The sequence below is a fragment of the Cervus canadensis genome, chromosome 13 (assembly GCF_019320065.1).
Source record: "Cervus canadensis isolate Bull #8, Minnesota chromosome 13, ASM1932006v1, whole genome shotgun sequence".
Classification (NCBI taxonomy): Eukaryota; Metazoa; Chordata; class Mammalia; order Artiodactyla; family Cervidae; genus Cervus; species Cervus canadensis.
In genome coordinates this window covers 18,242,762-18,265,548 of record NC_057398.1, presented here as the reverse complement: position 1 = coordinate 18,265,548, position 22,787 = coordinate 18,242,762, and the positions used below count along the sequence as shown (strand labels likewise).

The following is a 22,787-nucleotide window of genomic DNA, read 5'->3' as shown; positions in this document are numbered from 1 at the left end:
TTAGTAGTTCCTGGGACATCTGAAATTATTTAAAAATAAAAGTGATTGTATATACATTTTTCTTAAAGGAAGTTCTAGATCTTTGTTATATTCACTTAGGGCTTTTGTGTATTGTCAGACTTTGTTAGGGGTTAGTCATGGAACTAACAAGATTGGTCACTAACTTAAAATAATGGTAAATCCATTTGAGAAGAATGTGATTTAACTGGAGTAGACCACCTTGGAGGTTTATTTCTTCTTTTTTTGGTTTTTATATGCTTGAATGCTGTAGGCCAGTGATTCTAGGGAGGGGTGATTTTTGTCCTCTGGGGCTTTTGGTAGCATCTGGAGACATTTTTGGTCAGTTGTTGCTGGTATCTAGTGAATCGCTATAGATACAAAAGAAAAAACAAAACCTAGATACAAAAAACAAGTAAAGAATTATCTAGCCCTAAGTGTCAATTTTACTGAGGTTGAGAAATGCTGGAGGCCAATTTGTGACTGACCAGTGATGATTTTTCTTTTTTTTTTGGTCTAGAGTGTTTATGATTTTTCATTCTTCTCCAAATCCCCCTTACTTTTGAAAGTATGTATATATTAGCCCTCATCTTAAAGATGGGACAGTACTGGATATGAAAGAATAGTATTTGGGTTTTAGCTTATTAAAGTTAATCAAATTATTTCACTAAATTCTCGATTTGGGGAACCCTGTGTAGTCGTCTGGATATTGGAAAAGAAGTAATTGTTCAGCTGAAAATGCTTTCACTGTGAAGATTACTCATGATTTCATGTATTTCTTTTCTTACTTTCTAATAGGCTTTTAAGGATATGCTGTATTCAGCTCAGGACCAGGCACCTTCTGTGGAAGGTAAGATGCATTAATCCCTACATTTAACCACATAAAACAACTTTTTAAGAAGAGGTATTTTAAACTGAATAGTACAAAACTAATATAACTTACCCTACTATACAGATCTTTTTTGGCTTTTATAATATATATTATGATTACTTTATGTTTCCGTGAAATTTTTATTGTTTAGCTCGCATTTATTTACCTTATGATGGATCTCTTATGTCCTTACATCACCTTAGCATTGTGAATCACAGATACTGGTTTAAAGTTCTTAAGTGCCATGCTCCCTTCCCCCAGCAATGTGTTCTTATATCTGTTTCCCTTATCTATTCATCCATCCATCCATCATTCAGTGAATCCTTAGTTCATAACTAGTCTGGGCAACAAAGCTTTTTGTTTCTATTTATGTCATGTCTTTAGACTGAGACTCGTGAAACAAGACGTAACTACTCTGTGTATGTGTGTGTACATGGATATAAGCATTTAAATGTATGCATGTGCACAGTTTGGCAGTCGTAAAGTGACTGACCTAAGCATAGTGGTTATCTTTCTAATTATCTTTATTGATCCTTCCTTTTCTGTTACCTCAGCATCTGCTCACCAGTTCACTCTTTATGGGTTTAACCATTGATAGGTTTGAGGAGTTGTAAGTTAAAGTCGTAGTTCTTATGTCAGTAAATAAGTAGGAGCTAATTCAACAACTATTTGAGGGAGTGTTCCTTCTGAGGCTGGATATTTTAAAATTTTGTATCATATTTCCATGAGAGATGAATATGAAGTTGTCTTTTAAAACTATAGATCTGTAATTAAAAATCGCATTGTCTTTAATGACATAGACATGTATATCTTTCTAACCATTCTGAATTCAAAATGTGCTTCCTTCAGCATCTCAAAATCTTTACCAGGATATTGGCACCTGGGTATTAGTTTTATAATATGTCGCTAAATTTTGGATTATATTTAATACATTTAATAGAATTAATGTGTTCTCTAATATTTAACTGAAAACAAATACTTAGTTCTTTATTGCGTTATTATCTCTTATGTGTCTTGAAGAGTACCACCTCAAAAGATTTTAAGAATGTGAGAAAAATGAAATTACGTGGAAGTTAAGCTGATTTCCTCACCCTGTGTAACTAGCTTTAATAGTGGTTCTTTTAACTTTATTCTAATTGGGCTACTTCTCCTTAATTTTTTTTTTTTTTTAAGTTTTACCATCTGGTTTGTAACAAAGATATTCTGAAGTGTGTTGAAAGTTATGATGTTCTTTATTCATCCCTCCATGCTAGGTCATGTTGCTAGTAAATCTCATATACTGTCAGCTATTTTTGGAGGAAAAACTAAATTCTGTCAAAATATGCTAAAATGACAAATATTTATAGTTAATAGCTTTTTATCTCATTGCCCAGAGACATGAACTTCATTGGACCCTGTTATAAAGGGAGTATTGTAGGCTGATTATGCACATGTATGTGCTGTCTTCATAAGGGAAATATTCTGAACTTATTCATTCTTTCAGTTCTCAGACTAAAGTCATGTAGTTTTTATTTTCTTAACAGGAATTTTTCTCTTTAGACACACTGAAGAATTGAAGGTATTGGAAAGTAGTTTAAGGAAACATTATATAGTATTGAGATTAGAAAATGTTATTAAAAGGACTCAATTTTGTCTCTCACTTGCATTGTGATACTGTATTAATTTATTCTGTTTTATATGGTGCTAAATTTAAATGATCATTTCTGTTATTCCTTTATTCTTGCTACTGAGATCATATTTCTAGATTTTTACTTAGCAGTTATCTGTAAAATAATGCATCATCAACAGATTTATCACAGAGTCCAAGATAGGGCTTTCAACTTTTAACATTTTTCCCAGGGCAAGTAAAATAGGATATGGGGAGTGGAATTCAGGCACTGATAGTTTTACTGTCTCTCTAGGTAATTCTAATATATAGCCAAAGTCAAGAACCCTTGCCATAAGTAATCTTAAAAGAATTTTAGATCAGTATTGTTAGTGCTAAGTTTTTTTAGGTAATAACTAGCCAGTAGGTTAATTGACTTCTTAAGTTCATTGATAGTTTGATTATTCTATTAGCATCTATAGGATGTTTATTTTTTAAATGTTTATTGCATTGAGTTGAGTATAAGTAATAGCTGTACTGATTATTTACATATATTAAATAGTTATAACTTAATATTGTTATTAGAATTAAAAAATCATTTTTGTTTATTACTTAAGATGAGTCATAGTGCAATAAGTAGTGTATTCATATTTTCACAGTACTTTTGTTTAAGATGGGATGGGTTTCTAATTGTAGTGAAAGAAAAATAACTTGAAATGGATTCTTAAAGAATGAAGTGGTTTATTTGATAGAAGTATATTAGATAAAAGGCACAGTATATGAAAGCTTAAGAATTTGATCACTATTTTTTACACTAGTGGATCATTTCTTCTAATTTTAAGATAGTGCCTTTATTCCAGTATCCCAGGTAAGGTGGCTTTTTTCCCATTTAAAAGTAAAGCAACCAAACAAAATAATTTCAGTGTATTAAGAAATCAAAGCGTGTTTACTTAAAGTTGCTTTGATTATTCAAATAAACATTCAGATTGTTGGTTATTTTTCTTGGTTATTTTGCTTTATTCATCCTTTGAGAGTTAATTTCATGAATCATTATATGTTGATTCGTGAAAATAAAGTGTCTCTACTTTTATTTAAAACAAATGTGTTACAGAAAAACAACAAATAAATGTTTTGTGATTGTAACTAGGAGAGTCTCATATTCTGAAGGAAAATATTTAAAATGCTAAAAGACTTAATCTCAGGTATTCCTTATCAATTCGTAGCTAATCTCCTTTGATATGTATTGATATCATTGCCTACTCTTCTGTGTAATTTGTTAGTTTTGGTAGGCATTCACATTTGGAAATATGTGACCGAGAAGATGGCTTAAAATTCTTTGTTAAAACTTACACAGTGTAATGATTTTAAAATAAGGACATAATTAAGAATTTTACTGTTTATCTTTTTTCTGCAGGAAGAATTGTAGAACATATGTAACAATAGAATGAGGATTTATTTTTTTTATGTGGAGGGACAGACACGCACTTTGGACCTTTAAATTCAACCTTTAATGAAGTAATGTTTTGAAGAACTTTCAGAAATAGATGCTAAAACCCTTTAAACTATATTGTGCTTTTTATAATTCCTACTGTCAATGAGGTATTTGGGACAGATTAAATTAAGCTGCAAACGGAAAGTCCCAACATCAGTGAGTCAGTCGTATCTTAATAATCAGGATTGTTTTGAGGCAAGACAGTTTAATATGGATATGACAACAGAATTTCTAATTGTGGTACCCATTTGACATAATCAAATTTTTTCAAATTTTTTGGGTTGGCCACAAAATTTTTGGTCACCAAATTCTTGGGTAAATAGTCACACCTGTTTTTTGGGGAAATTTCCTCCTTCAGGATAATTTTGATACACGTGACTTACACACTTCATATAATCCTCACACTAAATTTGTTTTGGTTTATACTGAGTTATTTTCAAGTAAAGCTTCAAACTTTATTTTGCCATCATCTTTTTAAAATATAGTATCTTTTGTTTAGAAGCATTAATGTTTTCTATTCTTGTGATGGAAAAATATGAGAATCTGACAGTCAGCCTATGTCACAGAATTAGAAACTGACATTTCTAATTGAAAGAGACTTTAAAAGGTCATTTTACTTCATCATCATCTTAGATTTATGTGATCTGAGACCATGTTAAGTTTGCATGACTCAGGAAGAACAATCAGGATTACTCATGCTATAGGTGATGACCAAAGGAGAATTCAAGAGATTAAACTAGCATTGAAACATAAAAATACTTTTTTATATTGACTTTATATTTTTATCCAAATAGTATCTTTGAATAACATTTTTAATCAGGCATTTCCTTGAGTCTCTGTATTTTTAAAAGATTAATGAAGCATTATCTACTTGGAATAATACTGAACTACTTGACTTATTGGGCAGAAACTAATTGTCTTTGCAGAAATCTGTACTAAGTTTTTTTATTACTCCAAATAATTCCTATAAGTATTGGGAAAGGTGTGTAAAATTAGATAAAATCATTAGATAGCAGTAGTTATAAAGGTTAGAATAAGGGGGAAATAAAGATAGAATTGTGAGATACAGTTCCAGTAAATTTTTATTTATTTATTTATGGCTGAGCTGGGTCTTCATTGCCGCATGCAGGCTTTCTCTAGTTGCGGCAAGTGGAGGCTGCTCTCTAGTTTCGGAAAACGTGCTTCTCATTATGGTGGTTTCTCTTGTTGTAGAGCACAGGCTCTAGAGCCAAGGGCTTCAGTAGTTGGGGCTTATGGTCTCTAGAGCCCTGGCTCAGTAGTTGTTCACAGGCTTAGTTGCCCTGCGGCATGTGGAAGATTCGTGGACCAGGAATTTAACCCATGTCCCCTGCATTGGCAGGTAGTTTCTCAACCATCTGTATCTCCCTGAACCACCAGGGAAGTCCTCTAGTAAATTTAATGTATACAATAGATACCATAAAGATCCTGGAAGGAAAAGAACATCAGGTAAAATTAAGGAAATCTGAGTAAATTATGAACTTCAGTTAATAATGTATCATTATTGGCTCATTAATTCTGACAAAGGTACCATACTCATCATGTAAGATGTTATTAACAGGGGAAACTGGAGAGTGGGGGGTAGTAAATGGAACCCTCTGTACAACTTTTGTAACTTTTTTGTAAATATGAAACTATTCTAAAATGAAGAGTTTATTTAAAAAAAATAAAAAGATGCCATAAGATTTATACAGTTGCCAGAAGCTAATTGTAAGTTCAGCCCTGACTTTGCTGGAGTTCAGAAGGTAGAGGTGAGCATGATTAATTTCAGAATTAATTCATAAGGTAAATTTATACCAGTTCCTCAGAAAAAGATCAGTTTTTACTCAACTTGAGATTTGAGAGAAGTTCTTCCTTTGGACCTTCATGAAGAATATTTTCTTTGGTGTGCTAGATTATATCCCCAGGAACTATTTTACAAAAAGCATGACAGTAAGTTTCATGAGGCTGCCTCTTACAATCCAAGGGTATGATGTAAAAATTTATTACTCTGACCTACAAGGCCCTAAATAATCTGATCCTGTGTCTGTGACCTCACCTTCTACCATTTTCCCCCTTCTTTACTAGGCTCCAGTCCCATTGCCTTTTCTATACCTAAATCAGCCCTAGCTTGCTCCTACAGTAGGGCCTTAGCTCTTGCTCTATGTTGAGAATCACTAGATCATTTCATAGCTGTGTCCTTCAAGAGATCTTCTGAATAGTCAATCTTACGTAGCCCCTCAGTCACTTTTTTATATCACTCTATTTTATTTATTTTTGCATACAGTTATTTGATATCTTGTGTTTTTTTCGTTGATTTATTAGTTTTCTTGAGACAGTATATTAAAAGACACTTGCTCCTTGGAAGAAAAGCTATGACCAGCCTAGACCATATTAAAAAGCAGAGACATTATTTTGTTAACAAAGGTTTGTCTAGGCAAAGCTATGGTTTTCCAGTAGTCATGTATGGATGTGAGAGTTGGACTATAAAGAAAGCTGAGCACATAAAAATTGACGCTTTTGAACTGTGGTGTTGAAGAAGACTCTTGAGAGTCCCTTGGACTGCAAGGAGATCCAACGAGTCCATCCTAAAGGAGATCAGTCCTGGGTGTTCATTGGAAGGACTGATACTGAAGCTGAAACTCCAATATTTTGGCCACCTGATGCGAAGAATTGACATTGGAAAAGACCCTGATGCTGGGTAAAGATTGAAGGCAGGAGGAGAAGGGGATGACAGAGAATGAGATGGTTGGATGGCATCACTGACTTGATGGACATGAGTTTGAGTAAGCTCTGGGAATTGGTGATGGACAGGAAAGTCTGGCATGCTGCAGTCCATGGTGTTGCAAAGAGTTGGACACGACTCACTGACTGAACTGAACTGAGACAATATAAGTCCCTTGAGACCAGAGATTTTACCTTTTTTTTTTTATGTTTTACATCTAGTATCTAAAATAGGCACATACCTTAAATATTTACTGAGCACATTAATGAGTAGGAATAAATATGAATCCTTTCCCTCAATATTCCTTAAAGCCAAAGTACCGTTTATTTAAAAATTCACCTAGCTTGCTTCTTTGTTTTTAGTTTTTTTTTTTAATTTTTAACTTCTTTTGATGTTTAGATGCAGAATTTTGCCTGCTGGTTAGAAGGCTAAGCGTAGTTTGTTGTTGTTTTATAATGCTGATTGTCATTTCATAAACTGTAGGCTGAGGTGACACACGTAGCCCTTCTTTAAAACTGGAAGAGAAGCAGAGGATGTGACATCTTAGTTTATAAAGATTTTTTTGGCATTGTGTTGTCTTGATACCAAGCACAGTTTCCTTTGATTGCTGAGATTTTTATAAGCCATTGGGTGGTTGTATATTTTTTGTAAGGCACTAAACTACTTTTTGTTTTTATATGCTTCCTTTCAAAGATATATGAAATAGGCATAAATTTGAAAAACCATGTATGAATTGTTGAAGAATATTTTCCATGTATGTCTACTTTAATGAAATATGTGTTTCAGATAATTTGAATTGAAATGGAAAGACCTCAAAGTGCTTTGATTGTTTTCCTTTCACATTTTGCCTCTTCTGTTATAAAGTATTCCTTTTGATGGAGAGTATATGGCTGTTGTTAGCTTAATATAACTCTATGATTCAGTTAGCTTAATACAACTATCTGACTTTCTAAAATGGAATGAATAGATATAGTTAAGGATGTAAGTCACTGACCACTGCTATACTAGCCTCTGCTTTTCTGCCATTTCTTTTTAGTTGCCCACCCCCTTTCCCAATCTTACGAACAGATTTTGTTGGATCATTTTTTGCTTAGGTCTCCTCTGCTTATTCAACTTGATTAGCAGATGTGTTTCAGTCTCCCTAAGCTCCTTAGAATTCAGCTGTTAGTGGCATTGAAGATGAAAGTATGCTTGTAAATAATTCATTCTGATTATACACTTGAATGGACAGAGTCCACTTCAGGCATCTTCTTCCACCTTACCTCTTTCCCCCAGGTCTTTGTTGTTTTAACAGATGTGAGGTTGCTTTTTAAGTTCAAGAGGATGGAAGACTGAATTGCATTTCTAAAATTCATGAAGTAGTTTTTGCATGTATAGGATTGCTGTCAAAGCTGTGCATTCATAATACATTACTTACGTTGTTTATAATCTTGTGTCTCCCTTCCCCCAGTTTTTCATTTTGTTTTCCTATATCACTGTCTGTTTAAAAATTTTTTTTCTGACCTAGAAATAAAGCCATCTGATATTTATGATAGGGAGAACTATAGCTAATTTGTTACATTTTCAGCTTGGTAGTAGCATGAGAGTATCTCTTATAGGTTCCACCTTGCTGCTAGTGTTGTTTTGTTCAGTCGTTTATTGTCGATGTTTAGAAGTCCTTCTGCTAGTAGTGGGTTCATATTGTATGAGAAGACTATATACCAGGAACGAGTAGAGAGTTTAATCCCCAAAATTAAATTCTAGATTTGTTTGTGACCACTGCAACCTTGTTTTGAAATAAATACAGATTGCTAAGAGTGGAAGTTGAGACGTGAGGCAAGCCAAAAAGATAACGGTCATCTCTTTAAGAATAATGTATTTTCTGTTCCCCATGAACTTCTTTTAGAAAGGATCAAAAGACCTGATTGATATTCAGAGACATGTAATGGAGTTTTTTCTTCTGAAGGATATGCCTAGTTCATGTTTACATTGGAAAAGGATTACATATTCCCTTGTATTATGGAAATGATAACTTCTAGATAAAAAATATTATTACCCTCAAAAATATACTTGTGTATTCTTTAAAGATGCCGCTGATCTTGAACTAGTTCACTAATAGGAAAGATGTGCTTCTGAATAATAAATAACATTGCTATTTGAGTTGACAAAATATTTCTCTTTCACAGAGAATTAAACATAATTTAAAGCTCATTGTTAGGACACAAGATGATGATATAAATAGGTAGTAAAATTATGCGATGAAAATATGTATCAACTTTGAATAGCATACAAGTTGGAACCTAGACGAAATGAAAAAATGCTTTTAATCCTTTCTTTGTGATACTACAGAATATTTAAAATATTTTCAGTATTTAAAGTTTTCCTTTGCATATAAAGGTCAATAACACACAAGGGTACTGTGTCATTTGTCACACAAAATTATTATTTATTTATTGGTAAGTTTGAGGGAAGGTCATAAAGTAGAGAAGGAATAATTACAAAACAGTAAGTCACGAAACAAAAATTCTGGAAATTATTGGTATCCAGTCTACATAGTATACAAAAGAATACTGTAACACATGAATGAATATGATGATTTCAGATAGAATTTTCTAAACTAGTATTAGAAAACTGGAACAATTGTTAAAGCTTCAAGTTGTCAGAACTTTCAGTTAAGGGAAGTTTTTTTTTATGCTCTTTTTTCTTTAGGTAGGACGACCTTACGTCTTTAGTGAAAGAATGCCAATGAGAAAGGTAGAAAGAATAGAAAGTTTTGATCAGAGAGTAGTTTTCAGCACTGGGTTGTATCATTGAATAAAAGAAACTAAAATCCCTGACCTCAAGGTAGAAAATATGCTCTGAAAATCATTTAGATTTGCAATAATGTTTAATTATTGCAGTAATAAGAAGGAATAAGGCATTCAGTGGTTGAAAGAGTAGATAATCCTCTGTTAGTTTTCTGTGTCTGCTGTAACAGTTTATCACAAACTTGGTGGCTTAAAGTAAGAGGCATTTGTTCTCTCTCAGTACTGGAGGCCACAGTGGGAAATCAAGATATTGGCAGGGCTTCACTCCTGGAATTTTGGGGGGATAATCTATGTCTTCCAACCTCTGGTAGTTGCTGACTTCTTTGCCTCGTGGCCACTTCACCTCAATCTGTGCCTCTTCACTTTGCCTTCTTCATCTATTCTCTGTGTATCTAAGGACATTTTTCATTGGATTTAAGGCTTTCTGGGTAATGCAGGATGATTTCATCTCATGATCCTTAATTTCATCACAGATTCCAGTGATTTGACATAGATATATCTTTTGACCATGAGTGAGAATGGTTGTGGTCAGTTTGGCCTACCATATTCCTAAATCTGAATTGAAAAGAAATGCATTGTAGTTCATGTTGTATCTTCAAACTTTGTGCTAGAACTAGAGGTATAACAGGCATTTGTTTTCACAGTCTAATCTACCCACGTTGAAGGGAACAGTCAAATGATGTTAAAAAAAAAAATTTAAGTATGATACGCAGAAAGTAAAAAGCTGTCCAGTATATAGGCTTGACTGAATAAAATACAATATAGGATAGCTTACCTGCTTCTAACCAAACTATCCCTGTTTAGGATTTCTTTTATATTTCTGGTATCCTTCCTGAGGGAAACAAAAAGGCAGACCTTGTCCTAGCATGTGGGGTAAATGTCCTCTCTTCCCTCCAAAATTTTTATTATGAAAAATTTTTCAAAAATTTTCTTTCAAGATATACAGAAGTAGAGAAAATGTGTACAGAATCCCATGGATCCATCACCCAGCTTCAGTTCTTATCAATTCAGTGCCTAATGTTGTTTTGTCCTCCTGATCATTTTGAAGCAGATTCCAGAAATTATATCATTTTTCCGTAAGTATTGCTTCTGTGTTAAGCGTGCGTTTAGAAAAGCAGAGTTGGTTTACAATGCTGTGTTAGTCTCAGGTGTTGGTACAGCACAGCGGCTCAGCTACGTGAGTCCTGGGCTCCGCAGCAGGCCCCTCTCGGTCACCTGTTTACACAGCGCTGCCTAAGTGTCAGTCCCAACTCCTGGCTTTCACTGCTGGGGATCATGTTTGTTTTGCACATCTGTAGGGCTGTTTCTATTCTGTATATAAGTTCAGTTGTATCATTTTTGAGATTCCACATGTAAGTAATATCATGTTTGTCTTCCTCTAACTAATTTCACTTAGTATGCGAAGTCTTGGTTTATCCATGTTGCTTCAGATGGCATTGTTTTCATTCTTTTTTATGGCTCAGAAATATTCCATTGTGTGTGTACACACACACACACACAGACACCCCCCCCCCCATCTTTGTCTGTTTATCTGTTAATGGACATTTAGCTTGCTTCCATGTCTTGGCTATTATAAATAATGCTGCTGTGAGCATTGGGGTACATATATCTTCTTGAATTATGGTTTTCTCTGGTGTAAATATTTCTAAAGGATAGTTCCTGTCCTAATTACCAAAATATAGTTATCACACATAAAAATATTATTAGTAATTTAATATTATTAAGAATATCAGATATTTGATACTATTAAGAACTTACTATTAATATATTTTAAAAGATATTTTAGTCTGACCAGAGACACAAATAAGATCTATCATATGATTTATTGTGTTTGATTAATAAGCATGTTAATTCTCCATCTGTCAACAGTGGCACCATTCAAAACAGTAGCCACTAGCCACAAGTAGCTAGTAAAATTGAAATTAGTTACAATTAAAATGAAATACTCTGATCTTCAGTCACACTACTTACGTATCAAATGCTCAAGAGCCTCGTGAGGTTAGAGGCTCCCATATTGGAGACCACAGAGCATTTCACTCATTGGAGAACGCTTTATTGGTTCCAACTGGTATGTAGGTTTCTGACTCTCTTATTTTTCTTGCATTTTTCTTTTTAAAATGTTAATTATCATTATTATTTGGTGGAGCAAACTGATTTGTTTGTTTTTTCGGCCTCCCAGAGTCTGGATTTTACTGATTGTACTCCTGTGGTGTACCTTAACATGTTGTTTGTATTTCTTGTAAATTTGTAGTTAAGTCTAGAGAGTTGATCTAATTCAAATTAAGTATTATGTGTATATGCTTTCTCCTAAGAACACTATATACATGCTTGTGTGTACCTCTTTTAGGAGGGATATATAATATCAGATTGTTTCTCTTTGTTATGTTACTATCTATTGATGATCATTGCCTAGCCTTAGATCCATGAATTTGTTAATGTGTACAAAATGGTTATATTTTAATTCTCTTGTGTTTATTAGCCAGCATTCTCTAAAGAGAAACTTCCCTTTTCTAACTGTTTGGTTGCCTTTAGCTACAGATTGTATAGGAAAGGTAGGATGATTGCCCAATTATTTTATAGTTTTCGAAGCAATATTGGTGCATTAACATTTTACAAAGATGATTAATGAAATGTTTCTTCTAAGTGTTTTAGTGAATTAATATGAGGGCAGGAGGAGAAGGGGACGACAGAGGATGAGATGGTTGGATGGCATCACCGACTCAATGGATGTGGGTTTGGGTGGACTGCGGAAGTTGGTGATGGACAGAGAGGCCTGGCGTGCTGCGGTTAATGGGGTCGCAAAGAGTCGGACACCACTGAGAGACTGAACTGACTGACTGATGTTTGAATCTGTCTACTTAGTTATGTTTTGTTCCAGTGTAGTTTTTATCTCTCTTGATGATCAGATATTTAGCTCTGACCCAGTAGGAGCCTTTTCAAATGATTTTCTTATTCCTTTTGATATGACCCTTATAGTCTTTGATTGCTTCCTTTCTATCTGGTATGACAAAACTTTCCAGACTCATCTGACATATTTCCAGTCTGGGACCTGGAATCAGCCATTTTGCCAAGGAGTCTTGATTCTTTCTGTGATAACCAGAGAGTCTTAATTCCTTTAGAAGCCACATAACAGCATTTCTTTCAGAGTATCATTGCTACTAAATTATTCATTGTTTTATACTTTCTTTTTCAGTGGGAAGAATGCATACATACACACCCATATATGCATAAATACATATATATATATATGTATATAATTATAAAAGAAAGTACCTCATTCATTAAAGCTTAGATTCTTAGTATGCTTTAGACTTGAAAGTGTCTGCTCCAGCTTTGAAAAGGTGAACTCTGATGACTTTTAGGATTGGATAATAAATACTCTTGCCTGCTAACCGTAAGTACAGCTCTTTGGGATTATAGTGTTGGGGGGTAGGGAATCTGCCTATACTGATTAAATTTTCATTTTTATTGAAGGTTGAGAGGAGACACATAGTTGAGCCCTACAAGATTGAGTGCCAGTTTATAGCTTCTGATAAGAAATTGATCAGCTATGCTCTTGTTACAAAAGATGCAATCAGTTGAGATTGGAAAAGGAAATTGAATTTGTATTGGTGTGTTATCACATGCAGTTAATTTTGCATATACTCCCGAGGCACATGAATCTTATTTGAGGTTGAAATATCTATACTTTGAGTCAGGGCATTGCAAATTTAGTGTGATTAATGTATTTAAGAGTTTCTGTTGTTTCACAATTGCTGTGCAGTTCTAAAATATGTTCTTATTAGGCTATTCAAAATGGAATCTTTTGGTCATTGAAATGAGAACATGAAATAGCTAATTTGGGCATTCCTCTTATAAAGGATGGAGCAGAATAAGGTAACTTATATTGTAAGATTTATTGTTTTTATACTCTTATTTTTTTCTGTCTGAGACCTCTGTTATCTTAGTGTATAACAAGTTTGTTATTTTTCTGGAAGATTATGTCTTTCTACTTAAGGAAAAATATGGTATGATGGTTCACTCATGACATGGTAAATGAGCTGGGGTATTTACAGCAGAGAGGAAATTTTAACAATACAAGAATAGTGCAATATATTAGGTACATACCCTTAGGAACAGTTTATCTACAATGTCCACAAAAGAATTTTCATAAGTGAAGTAGTAAGAGAATGATTAATGAAGGAGTTGAGATTTGAATTAGGTCTTGAAGCATAGTTATAACTGTAGGAGAAGGCTTTCTAGGCACAAAGAAACAGCAGGACAAAACCAAAGGGTGTGTAAATACGTAAGACACTGGGGGGCGATTCAGTGAAATACTTTAAATGAAGCAGAGGGGTATTACAGGAGAATAGTGAACTCTAGGGAGAAGGCAATGGCACCCCACTCCAGTACTCTTGACTGGAAAATCCCATGGACGGAGGAGCCTGGTAGGCTGCAGTCCATTGGATCAGGAAGAGTCGGACACGACTGAGCGACTTCACTTTCACTTTTCACTTTCATGCTTTGGAGAAGGAAATGGCAACCCACTCCAGTGTTTTTGCCTGGAGAATCCCAGGGACGGTGGAGCCTGCTGGACTGCCGTCTATGGGGTCGAACAGAGTTGGACACGACTGCAGCGATTTAGCAGCAGCAGCAGCAGCAGCAGCAATGAACTCTTAAGGATGAGGCCAAATTTCCAAGGGTCTTAAATTTTTTTAAAAAGGTGGATTTTATTTGGGAAACCAATATACGTTAACATTTGAGGCTGTTAGTCTAACGCAGATGAAAATTTAGAGATCATTGTGAATTCTTTGTACTAGTTCAACAGTATCCAAAAATAGATAGAAGTCCAGAAGAATGCAGACTTTTAGGTATGGTACCATCTAGTCTTCAGCTCTGCTGTTTTTATGATTCCTATAGTTGTCCTCATTCATGTTGGGAGTCTTCCACCTGTCTGCCATGAACAATTAGGGTCAAATGCTCCCTTCAAGATACTGGAAAAAGCAGATTCATAATTTTTGAAAACTTATTATTGAAATATGGTGTTAGTTTTTGTTGGTTATTGTTGTTTTTGTTGGTTATTGTTAGTTTCAAGTGTGCAGCATAGTGTTTCAGTATTTTTGCAGATTATGTTCTGTTATAGATTATTACAAGATATTGGGTATACTTCCCCATGCTATATAGTATATCCTTGTTGCTTGTATACTTTGTTTATAATAGTTTGTATCTTTAATTTCATACCTAATTTTTCCTTTCCCACCTTTCCTTTCCCATTTTGTAACCAGAGGTTTGTTTTCTATAGCAGATTTGTAATTTTTAATTAGCCACATGACCCAGAATATTCACAGTTTTCTTTCTTTTCTTTTTTCTTTTTCAGATAAATTGATGTAAGATAAAATTAATCACTTTAAAGTGTACTAGCATTCAGTGGCATTTACTACATTTACAGTGTTGTTCAACCGTTACCTTTATCAAGACACAGAGCACTTAAACTGAAAACAAGGTTTATGATAAAGTAATTTTTGGTGATGTTTTTGCTTGCTAGTTTTTCAGTCAGTGTTACTTGTAGAAATATATTCCTTTTAAATTCTTCCTTGCATTCATATTTATAAGAATATTTATATATTTTATAAAAGCAGGAATTTCATTCATGAGGGCTCAACTGTGAAGACTGAGCACCTCCCAAAGTGGTGCTTTATTATATTGGGCATTAGGGTTCATATGAATTTGAGGGGGACCACAAATATTCAGTCTGTAGTACCCCACTTTGTCATTGCATACCTTTTTAATATATTGCTGAGTTAAAGTCACTAAAATTTCATTAGAATTTTTGATCTGTATTCATATAGGATATATGTCTATAGATGTCATTTCTGGTTAATGTCTTTGTCTTGTTTTGGCATCAGGGTAATGTTGGCATCATGGAATGAGTAGTTTTCTGGAAGAGTTTGTATTGAATTGGAACTATTCTTCCTTAAATGTTTGATAAAATTCAACAATGAAGTCATTTGGGCCTGCAGTTTTCTCTATTGGGAAGGTTTAAATAAGGTATTCAGATTATCCATTTTTTCTCGAGTAAACTTTGGTAGTTGATGATGTTTAAGGAGTTAATATATTTAAATTGTTGAGCTTACTGGTATAAAGTTGCTCATTACATTCCTTTATTATTTTACTAGCTGTAGAATCTGTAGCTCCGCTACCTTGTTCATTCCTGATATTGGCAATTTGTGTCTTCTTTTTTGTTTACTTACAGTCTGGCTGGAGGTTTATCAATTTTATTCATCTTTTCAAAGAATCAGTTTTCATTTTCATTGATTTTTCTCTCTTTTTTTTGTTCTGTTTTCTATTTTTTTGCTTGCTTTGAGTTTAATTTGCTCTTCTTTTTCTAGACTTTTCAGGTAGAAGCTTTATTTCCAGTGTTAGCCTTTTCTGTTGATCAGCCCTTATAATCAGCATTTTAATCATTGTCTTGGTTGAGATTGCTAATAATAGTATTCAACCACTTCATGAGATGGAAAGAATAGCTAATATTCTGAATTATGCATTTGAATCCAAAAGGCTAAGATGATGGCCTAAACAAATCAAGATGCAGACTAATTAAGAAAAATCTCAAATCTTACATTCAGTGCCAGAAAATCAATTTGCAAAGTATGGGATAAGGGAGATCAACTTTAGTGCAGTATTGGTTAAAAGTAGTCGGTAGGATCCACAGGGCTGGATAACCAGGTACAGTTATCTGAATGTAATGTGGCTACGCAAAATCTAATTTGATCAAAGTCTTTATTAATGTAAATATAGTGTTTAGAAAGAGGAAGATAATTAACCCACTCTTCTTTACTGAATAAATTGTTTCTGGAATCTCGTGTTTAATTCTGAACACTACACTAAAGGATTTAGACGTGTTAGAATTCTTGGCCAGAGTAAGCAGATTTGTAGGTAGACAGATCATGCCGTAATGAGACTTGGAATCATAAGATGTTAGAATGCTTATGAATCTTAGAGATTGCTTTATTTTTCAGTTTAAGAAATCAAAGCTAGGAGCTGTTGGTTAACTCACTGTTACACAGTCAGTGACAAGTGTTGAAGATTGGATTTTCAGTTTTTAGACATCATTTTAGCATTCTTTCCACTGACTCATCTTGTTATCAAAATATGGTCAAAAGAGGTGTGTGAGAGTTCTTGAGATGAGAAAAAGACCAGTGATCACCAGAAAAGTGCTGTAATACAATTGTTTTAATCTTAACAAAAAAAGGTTAAGTTATCTGTGTGGTTCCCAGCTCCTGTAGGTAGTCAGTGGAAGACTGGACTGGTCAGTCCCCCGTGTGAAATACCGTAGATGGACTCATGTATCAGATAAACTGTGGGCCATATCATCTGTAGAATTCATTCTGAGTCCATTTCTTCTTTTGGTAGCTGCCATAGTTACTTTATGCATTCTCATACTGCTGCTGTTTCCCCCAGTACTAATGTAGTACTGCCACCAGCTTGGCATTCCCAGGGGTGACTTGTGAGAGACAGGCTTACCTCTTCCTGTCTATCTTAGGGACATTTTCTTTTCCTTTTCTGTGGATGTCAAGCATAATCTTTGGGAAGTTTTATTTACTTCTGCTTTATAAGAAGAAACAAGTTTTTCTCTCTGCTTTCTTTGGAAGATGACTTCTTCTTTTTCTAGAGTGTTTGTGCTTCTAATGCTGATTAACCCTGTTTCCCAAGTTGAAGTCTCAATTTCATTGCTTTTTATATGTATTTGAGTGCTAAAAGCAGTACTTTGTAATGGTGACACTTAGTGGCACAGTGTGATAAAGGCTATAAATGTAAGTAATAAAAAGATTTTAGAGATTATTCAGGCCATGTTTTGTGAAGAGTGTTCTCTGATCTGTTGGATTATTTGTGGTTTATGAGCACAAAGTGTTTTGTGGCCAAATAAGATTGTAAAACATTTAATAAAAACAAGAATTTTTCTTGTTGTTTATTAATATTATTGTTACTATTTTTAATTCTAGGGCATTTTAGGACTTTTCTTACTTACTATTTAGTTTACTAAATAGCGACTTCCCTGGTGGCTCAACTGGTAAAGAATCCGCCTGCAATGCAGGAAACCTGGGTTTGATCCCTGAGTCGGGAAGATGCCCTGGAGAAGGGAACAGCTACCCACTCCAGTATTCTGGCCTGGAGAATTCCATGGACTGTATAGGCCGTGGGGTCCCTAAGAGTTGGACATGACTGAGTGACTTTCACTTCACTATTTAGTTTACATTGTGACCATCAAAGAGGAAGAAATACAGTATTTAATGTTTCCAGAATTTATCTGACCATGAAACCCATTTTTCTTTTTAAGGACTAAAAATTCTGTGAGGCACTTTGGGAAAAATTGACGTTGTCTATTCCTCTTAATTTAGAAGATGAGGTTACTAGGACCTAGTGAGGTGAAACAAATGTCAAATTTCCAGGGTCACTAGTTAGTGATTAAGAAATCACAGTTCTTCTGATCAACTTCAGGACTCTTGCAACCAAAATATAATGTACCTTCTTTTTATATTTGATATATTTATCATTGTTATTCTGTCCTTCTACCTCTTACTCATTCTTTTTCCTTTGTCCTTACTCTTTTACTCTCTCATCAGTCCTCTTCTCATTCTCGTACATGGTTAATGAATTTGAAATTGTTGTTTTATATGACTTCTCAAATCATTTTTTTCTTTTAGACTTAGGCCTTCATTTTATTGGTTGAAACCTAAATATATTGTTTTTCAAAAACAGCCTCCATTGTGCAATTTCTAAAAAGTGTCCACCAAATTATAGAAATCTTCAAATGTATATGAATAATTTTAATTGTTTTTAACTTCTAACTGTGTACAGTGTGACTCTAAGCTTATTTTCCTTCTGGCATTTAATGTAGGGGCTAAATATGGAAGTTTTGGGTGGTCACTAAGGTAAGTAGATCTATGAAGTAATTTGGAAGCATGAGTTTCTTTAATGAGTTTCAGTGTGAGTGAAGGGGGGATCTTATTGACATTTAAAGTTAGTTAACTTGGGAAGCTGTCCTTTCTCCTTGCCATTTACAATGAGAAAAATAAAATGTACTTTATTTTGCTAAAATAATACTGAAAGTGAAAGTCGCTCAGTTGTGTCTGACTCTCTGTGACCCCATGGCCTATATTGTCCATTAAATTCTCTAGGCCAGAATACTGCAGTGGGTAGCCTTTCCTTCTCCAGGGGATATTCCCAACCCAGGAATTGAACCCAGTCTCCCGCCTTGCAGGTGAATTCTTTACCAGCTGAGCCACAAGGGAAGCCTAAGAATACTGGAGTGGGTAGCCTGTCACTTCTCCAGCAGTTCTTCCCGACCCAGGAGTGGAACTGGGGTCTCCTGCACTGCAGGCGGATTCTTTACCAACTGAACTATCAGGGAAGCCCCCAGTAATACGGATATATGTAAAAATATTTTCAATATGAATAGTTGAAAACATTTTTATTGTCTGGATTTTATAATTACACTTATTTAGTTTGGAATACAAGTATCTATACCTCCTTGAGACAATTCCAACTTTATAACTGTGGAACACTGAGTAGGCTCAAGTGTTTATTGTGGTTACTTTTTAATTAACTGAAGTCTTTGACAAGTAATTAAAATTTGGAGTGCATTGGGTGTTGCTTGCTAAAAGTTGTTTCTTGGTACCTATGGCCTGTAGATACTGTCTGACTTGTAAGTTACTATAAACATAAGTTAGGTGATGAAGTTAGTGGATGGTGACAAATTCTAGGATATTGGTGAATAGTGAGCCAGTGTTTGGAAGAAAATGAGCTGAGATTAAATTCAGAGGCACAATTAATTAGTGCCATTAATGGATTAACAACCACTAAAGAGTAATGGTTGTTATTCTTTAATAACAATCATTAAAGAATAAAGTGTTTTATTTATTTTATTAGTGCTTATTATATAAATAAAAGCTTTCTATTGATTAATGAAGTGAATTTTTAACTTTTTGCAGAACCTGTTAACTTATTTTGTTACCTTACAAATTACCTTTGTCAGTTCTTTTTTATACCTTGTTAAAGCATGTTTGTGTTTATTTAAAAAAGACCACAGAAGCAACCTAGATGTCCATTGACAGATGAATGGGTAAAGAAGTTGTGGTACATATACACAGTGGAATATTACTCACCCATAAAAAGGAACACATTTGAGTCAGTTCTAGTGAAGTAGATGAATGTAGAACCTATTATACAGAGTGAAGTAAGTCAGAAAGAAAGATAAATACCATATTCTAATGCATATATATGGAATCTAGAAAAATGTTACTGAAGAATTATTTACAGGGCAGTAATGGAGAAACTAAAAAGCCTCTTGATGAAAGTGAAAGAGGAGAGTGAAAAAGTTGGCTTAAAGCTCAACATTCAGAAAACTAAGATCATGGCATCTGGTCCCATCACCTCATGGGAAATAGATGGGGAGACAGTGGGAACAGTATCAGACTTTATTTTTCTGGGCTCCAAAATCACTGCAGATGGTGACTGCAGCCATGAAATTAAAAGACGCTTACTCCTTGAAAGGAAAGTTATGCAACCTAGATAGCATATTAAAAAGCAGAGACATTACTTTGCCAACAAAGGTCCGTCTAGTCAAGGCTATGGTTTTTCCAGTGGTCATGTATGGATGTGAGAGCTGGACTATGAAGAAAGCTGAGCGCTGAAATAGTGATGCTTTTGAACTGTGGTGTTGGAGAAGACTCGAGAGTCCCTTGGACTGCAAGGAGATCCAACCAGTCCATCCTGAAGGAGAGAAGTCCTGGGTGTTCATTGGAAGGACTGATGCTGAAGCTGAAACTCCAATACTTTGGCCACCTCATGCCAAGAGTTGACTTATTGGAAAAGACCCTGATGCTGGGAGGGATTGGGGGCAGGAGGAAAAGGGGACGACAGAGGATGAGATGGCTGGTTGGCATCACCGACTCGATGGGCATGAGTTTGAGTAAACTCCGGGAGTTTGTGATGGACAGGGAGGCCTGGTGTGCAGCGATTCATGGGGTCGCAAAGAGTTGGAAACGACTGAGCGACTGAACTGAACTAATGGAGAAACAGACATAGAGAACAGACTTACAGACATGGGGAGAGGGGAGGAGAGGGTGAGATGTATGGAAAGAGTAACATGGAAACTTACATTACCATATGTAAAATACATAACCAATGGGAATTTGCTGTATGGCTCAGGGAACTCAAAGAGGGGCTCTGAATCAACCTAGAGGAATGGGATGGAGAGGGAATGGGAGGGAGGTTCAAAAGGGAGAGGGGATATATGTATACCTATGGCTGATTCATAGGTTTGACAGAAAACAACAAAATTCTGTAAAGTAATTATCCTTCAATTAAAAACTAAATAAATTTTAAAAAAATATTGTGCTTTTAGCATAGTTACTCCAATGCTTGACTTCTACTGTCATACAGACTGTGAATGTAGTCAGCACCTTAGGGATTATAGAGTAGGAATACAGATTGTTTACTTATATACATAAATGTTTCATTGTGGTTGTAAGAATTGGGTAAATATTGTATATAGCACAAATTTTCTGTTACGAGTGACTTTTTAAAAATAGTTTTTCAGATTAAACCTCATTTTGTTATTTAGTGTTGGTTTTAAGACAGATTTTAGTATCTAAGACTTTTTATGATTTTGCCTTCTCAGATTTATTATCTCTGCTGTTGATTACTATTGTTTGTTTTCTAAACAGCCACTCCCTTTGTTCCACCTCTTTTGTCACCCGCTAATTGAATTCTAGTTTTCTTTAGGTTTTGTGCTACTTTATTCAATTCAGGAGAGGTTGAGCTCTTCTCAATCTCAGGGGATGAATCTTATTTGGTCTAAGTGAGAGGTTCTTAAAATATGGACCGTAGAGAGTCTTTGAGATTTTTTTCAAGGAGTATGTGAAGTATAAACTATTTCCTGATATGTGGTAAGATGTTACTTAATTTTTTAAAAAATCTTATTGTGTCATGAGTACATAGTAGAGTTTCCCAGAGGCTACATGATGTGTGGTACTCAACAGACAGGAAAATCCGGATATGAGATAGATTAAAAAAAAATTCTTTACGTTAACTTTTTTTTTTAATTTTGGAAAATAGTTACTTTCACCAATATGTTATTTTTTGTTATTTTAAGTAAATGATATACTTATCACTAATACTTCTCAAACTATTTCTGTTATGGTAAATAGTTATAGATGTTACTCATAGAAACTGAGCTTTTGTGAATCTTTAATAATTTTTAAGGGTGTATGAGAAGTCCTGAGACTAAAACAGTTTTTAAATTATTGGTCTAAGCCACTGTTTGATTTAGGAATGAGCTTGTGATCATTTTGCCAAATAAAACCTGAGATGAAGATTTCTACAATATGGATTTCAGCACGGATTTAAGTTCTCTTGCTTTTATAAAAAGCGATAGAGAAGAAATAAATTCTTTCCCCTAGGTTTTTGTTGTGTTGTATTATGCCTGAAACTGCTGCACCCATCTTCTGACTATGAGGGGAACAGCTGACATGCTGAGGGTGGCTGAGCAGAGATTGGAAAGAGTCTGAATCCTTGATGATGTGAAGATGTTGACCTGAAACTAATCCTGGAATTACCTTACTTCCAGACGTCTTATGTGAGATAATACATTTCTTTCTTATTTAAGCCATTTTTTCTTTAAGTCTTATGTTCTTGGCAGCTAAAAGCATTTTATCTGAAACAGCTTCATCCTGACCCAACAAATTCACTAGTATTTCTATTTATAGTGTTGTTTTTACCTGAGACATATTTCTGTGTCAGAAGCTTTATTTTCAGAGACAGGAGTAGGGATGCTGAAATCCGGACAAACCAGTTCAGTTCAGTTCAGTCGCTCAGTTGTGTCCGACTCTTCACAACCCCATGAATCACAGCACGCCAGGCCTCTTGTTCATCACCAACTCCTGGAGTTTACTGAGACTCATCTCCGTCAAGTCAGTGATGCCATCCAACCATTTCATCCTCTGTCGTCCCCTTCTCCTCCTGCCTTCAGTCTTTCCCAGCATCAAGGAAAGATTTTCAAATGAGTCAGCCTTTCACATGAGGTGGCCAAAGTACGGGAGCTTCAGCTTCAACATCAGTCCTTCCAGTGAACACCCAGGACTGATCTCCTTTAAAGATGGACTGGGTGGATCTCCTTGCAGTCCAAGGGACTCTCAAGAGTTCTCCAACATCACAGTTCAAAAGCATCAATTCTTCGGCGCTCAGCTTTCTTTATAGTCCAACTCTCACATCCATACATGACTACTGGAAAAACCATAGCCTTGACTAGATGGACCTTTGTTGGCAAAGGAATGTCTCTGCTTTTTAATATG

At 34.9% G+C, this 22,787-nt stretch overlaps 1 protein-coding gene across 1 annotated transcript in view; it reads left to right on the top strand.

The window, feature by feature from the left end:
- XPR1 (xenotropic and polytropic retrovirus receptor 1) overlaps positions 1 to 22,787 on the top strand; it is a 200,396-nt gene that overhangs the window by 25,204 nt on the left and 152,405 nt on the right. Inside the window, exon 2 of the mRNA XM_043484781.1 lies at positions 796 to 847. Coding sequence (XP_043340716.1) covers positions 796 to 847 — 52 coding nt within the window. The remainder of the gene's footprint in view (positions 1 to 795; positions 848 to 22,787) is intronic.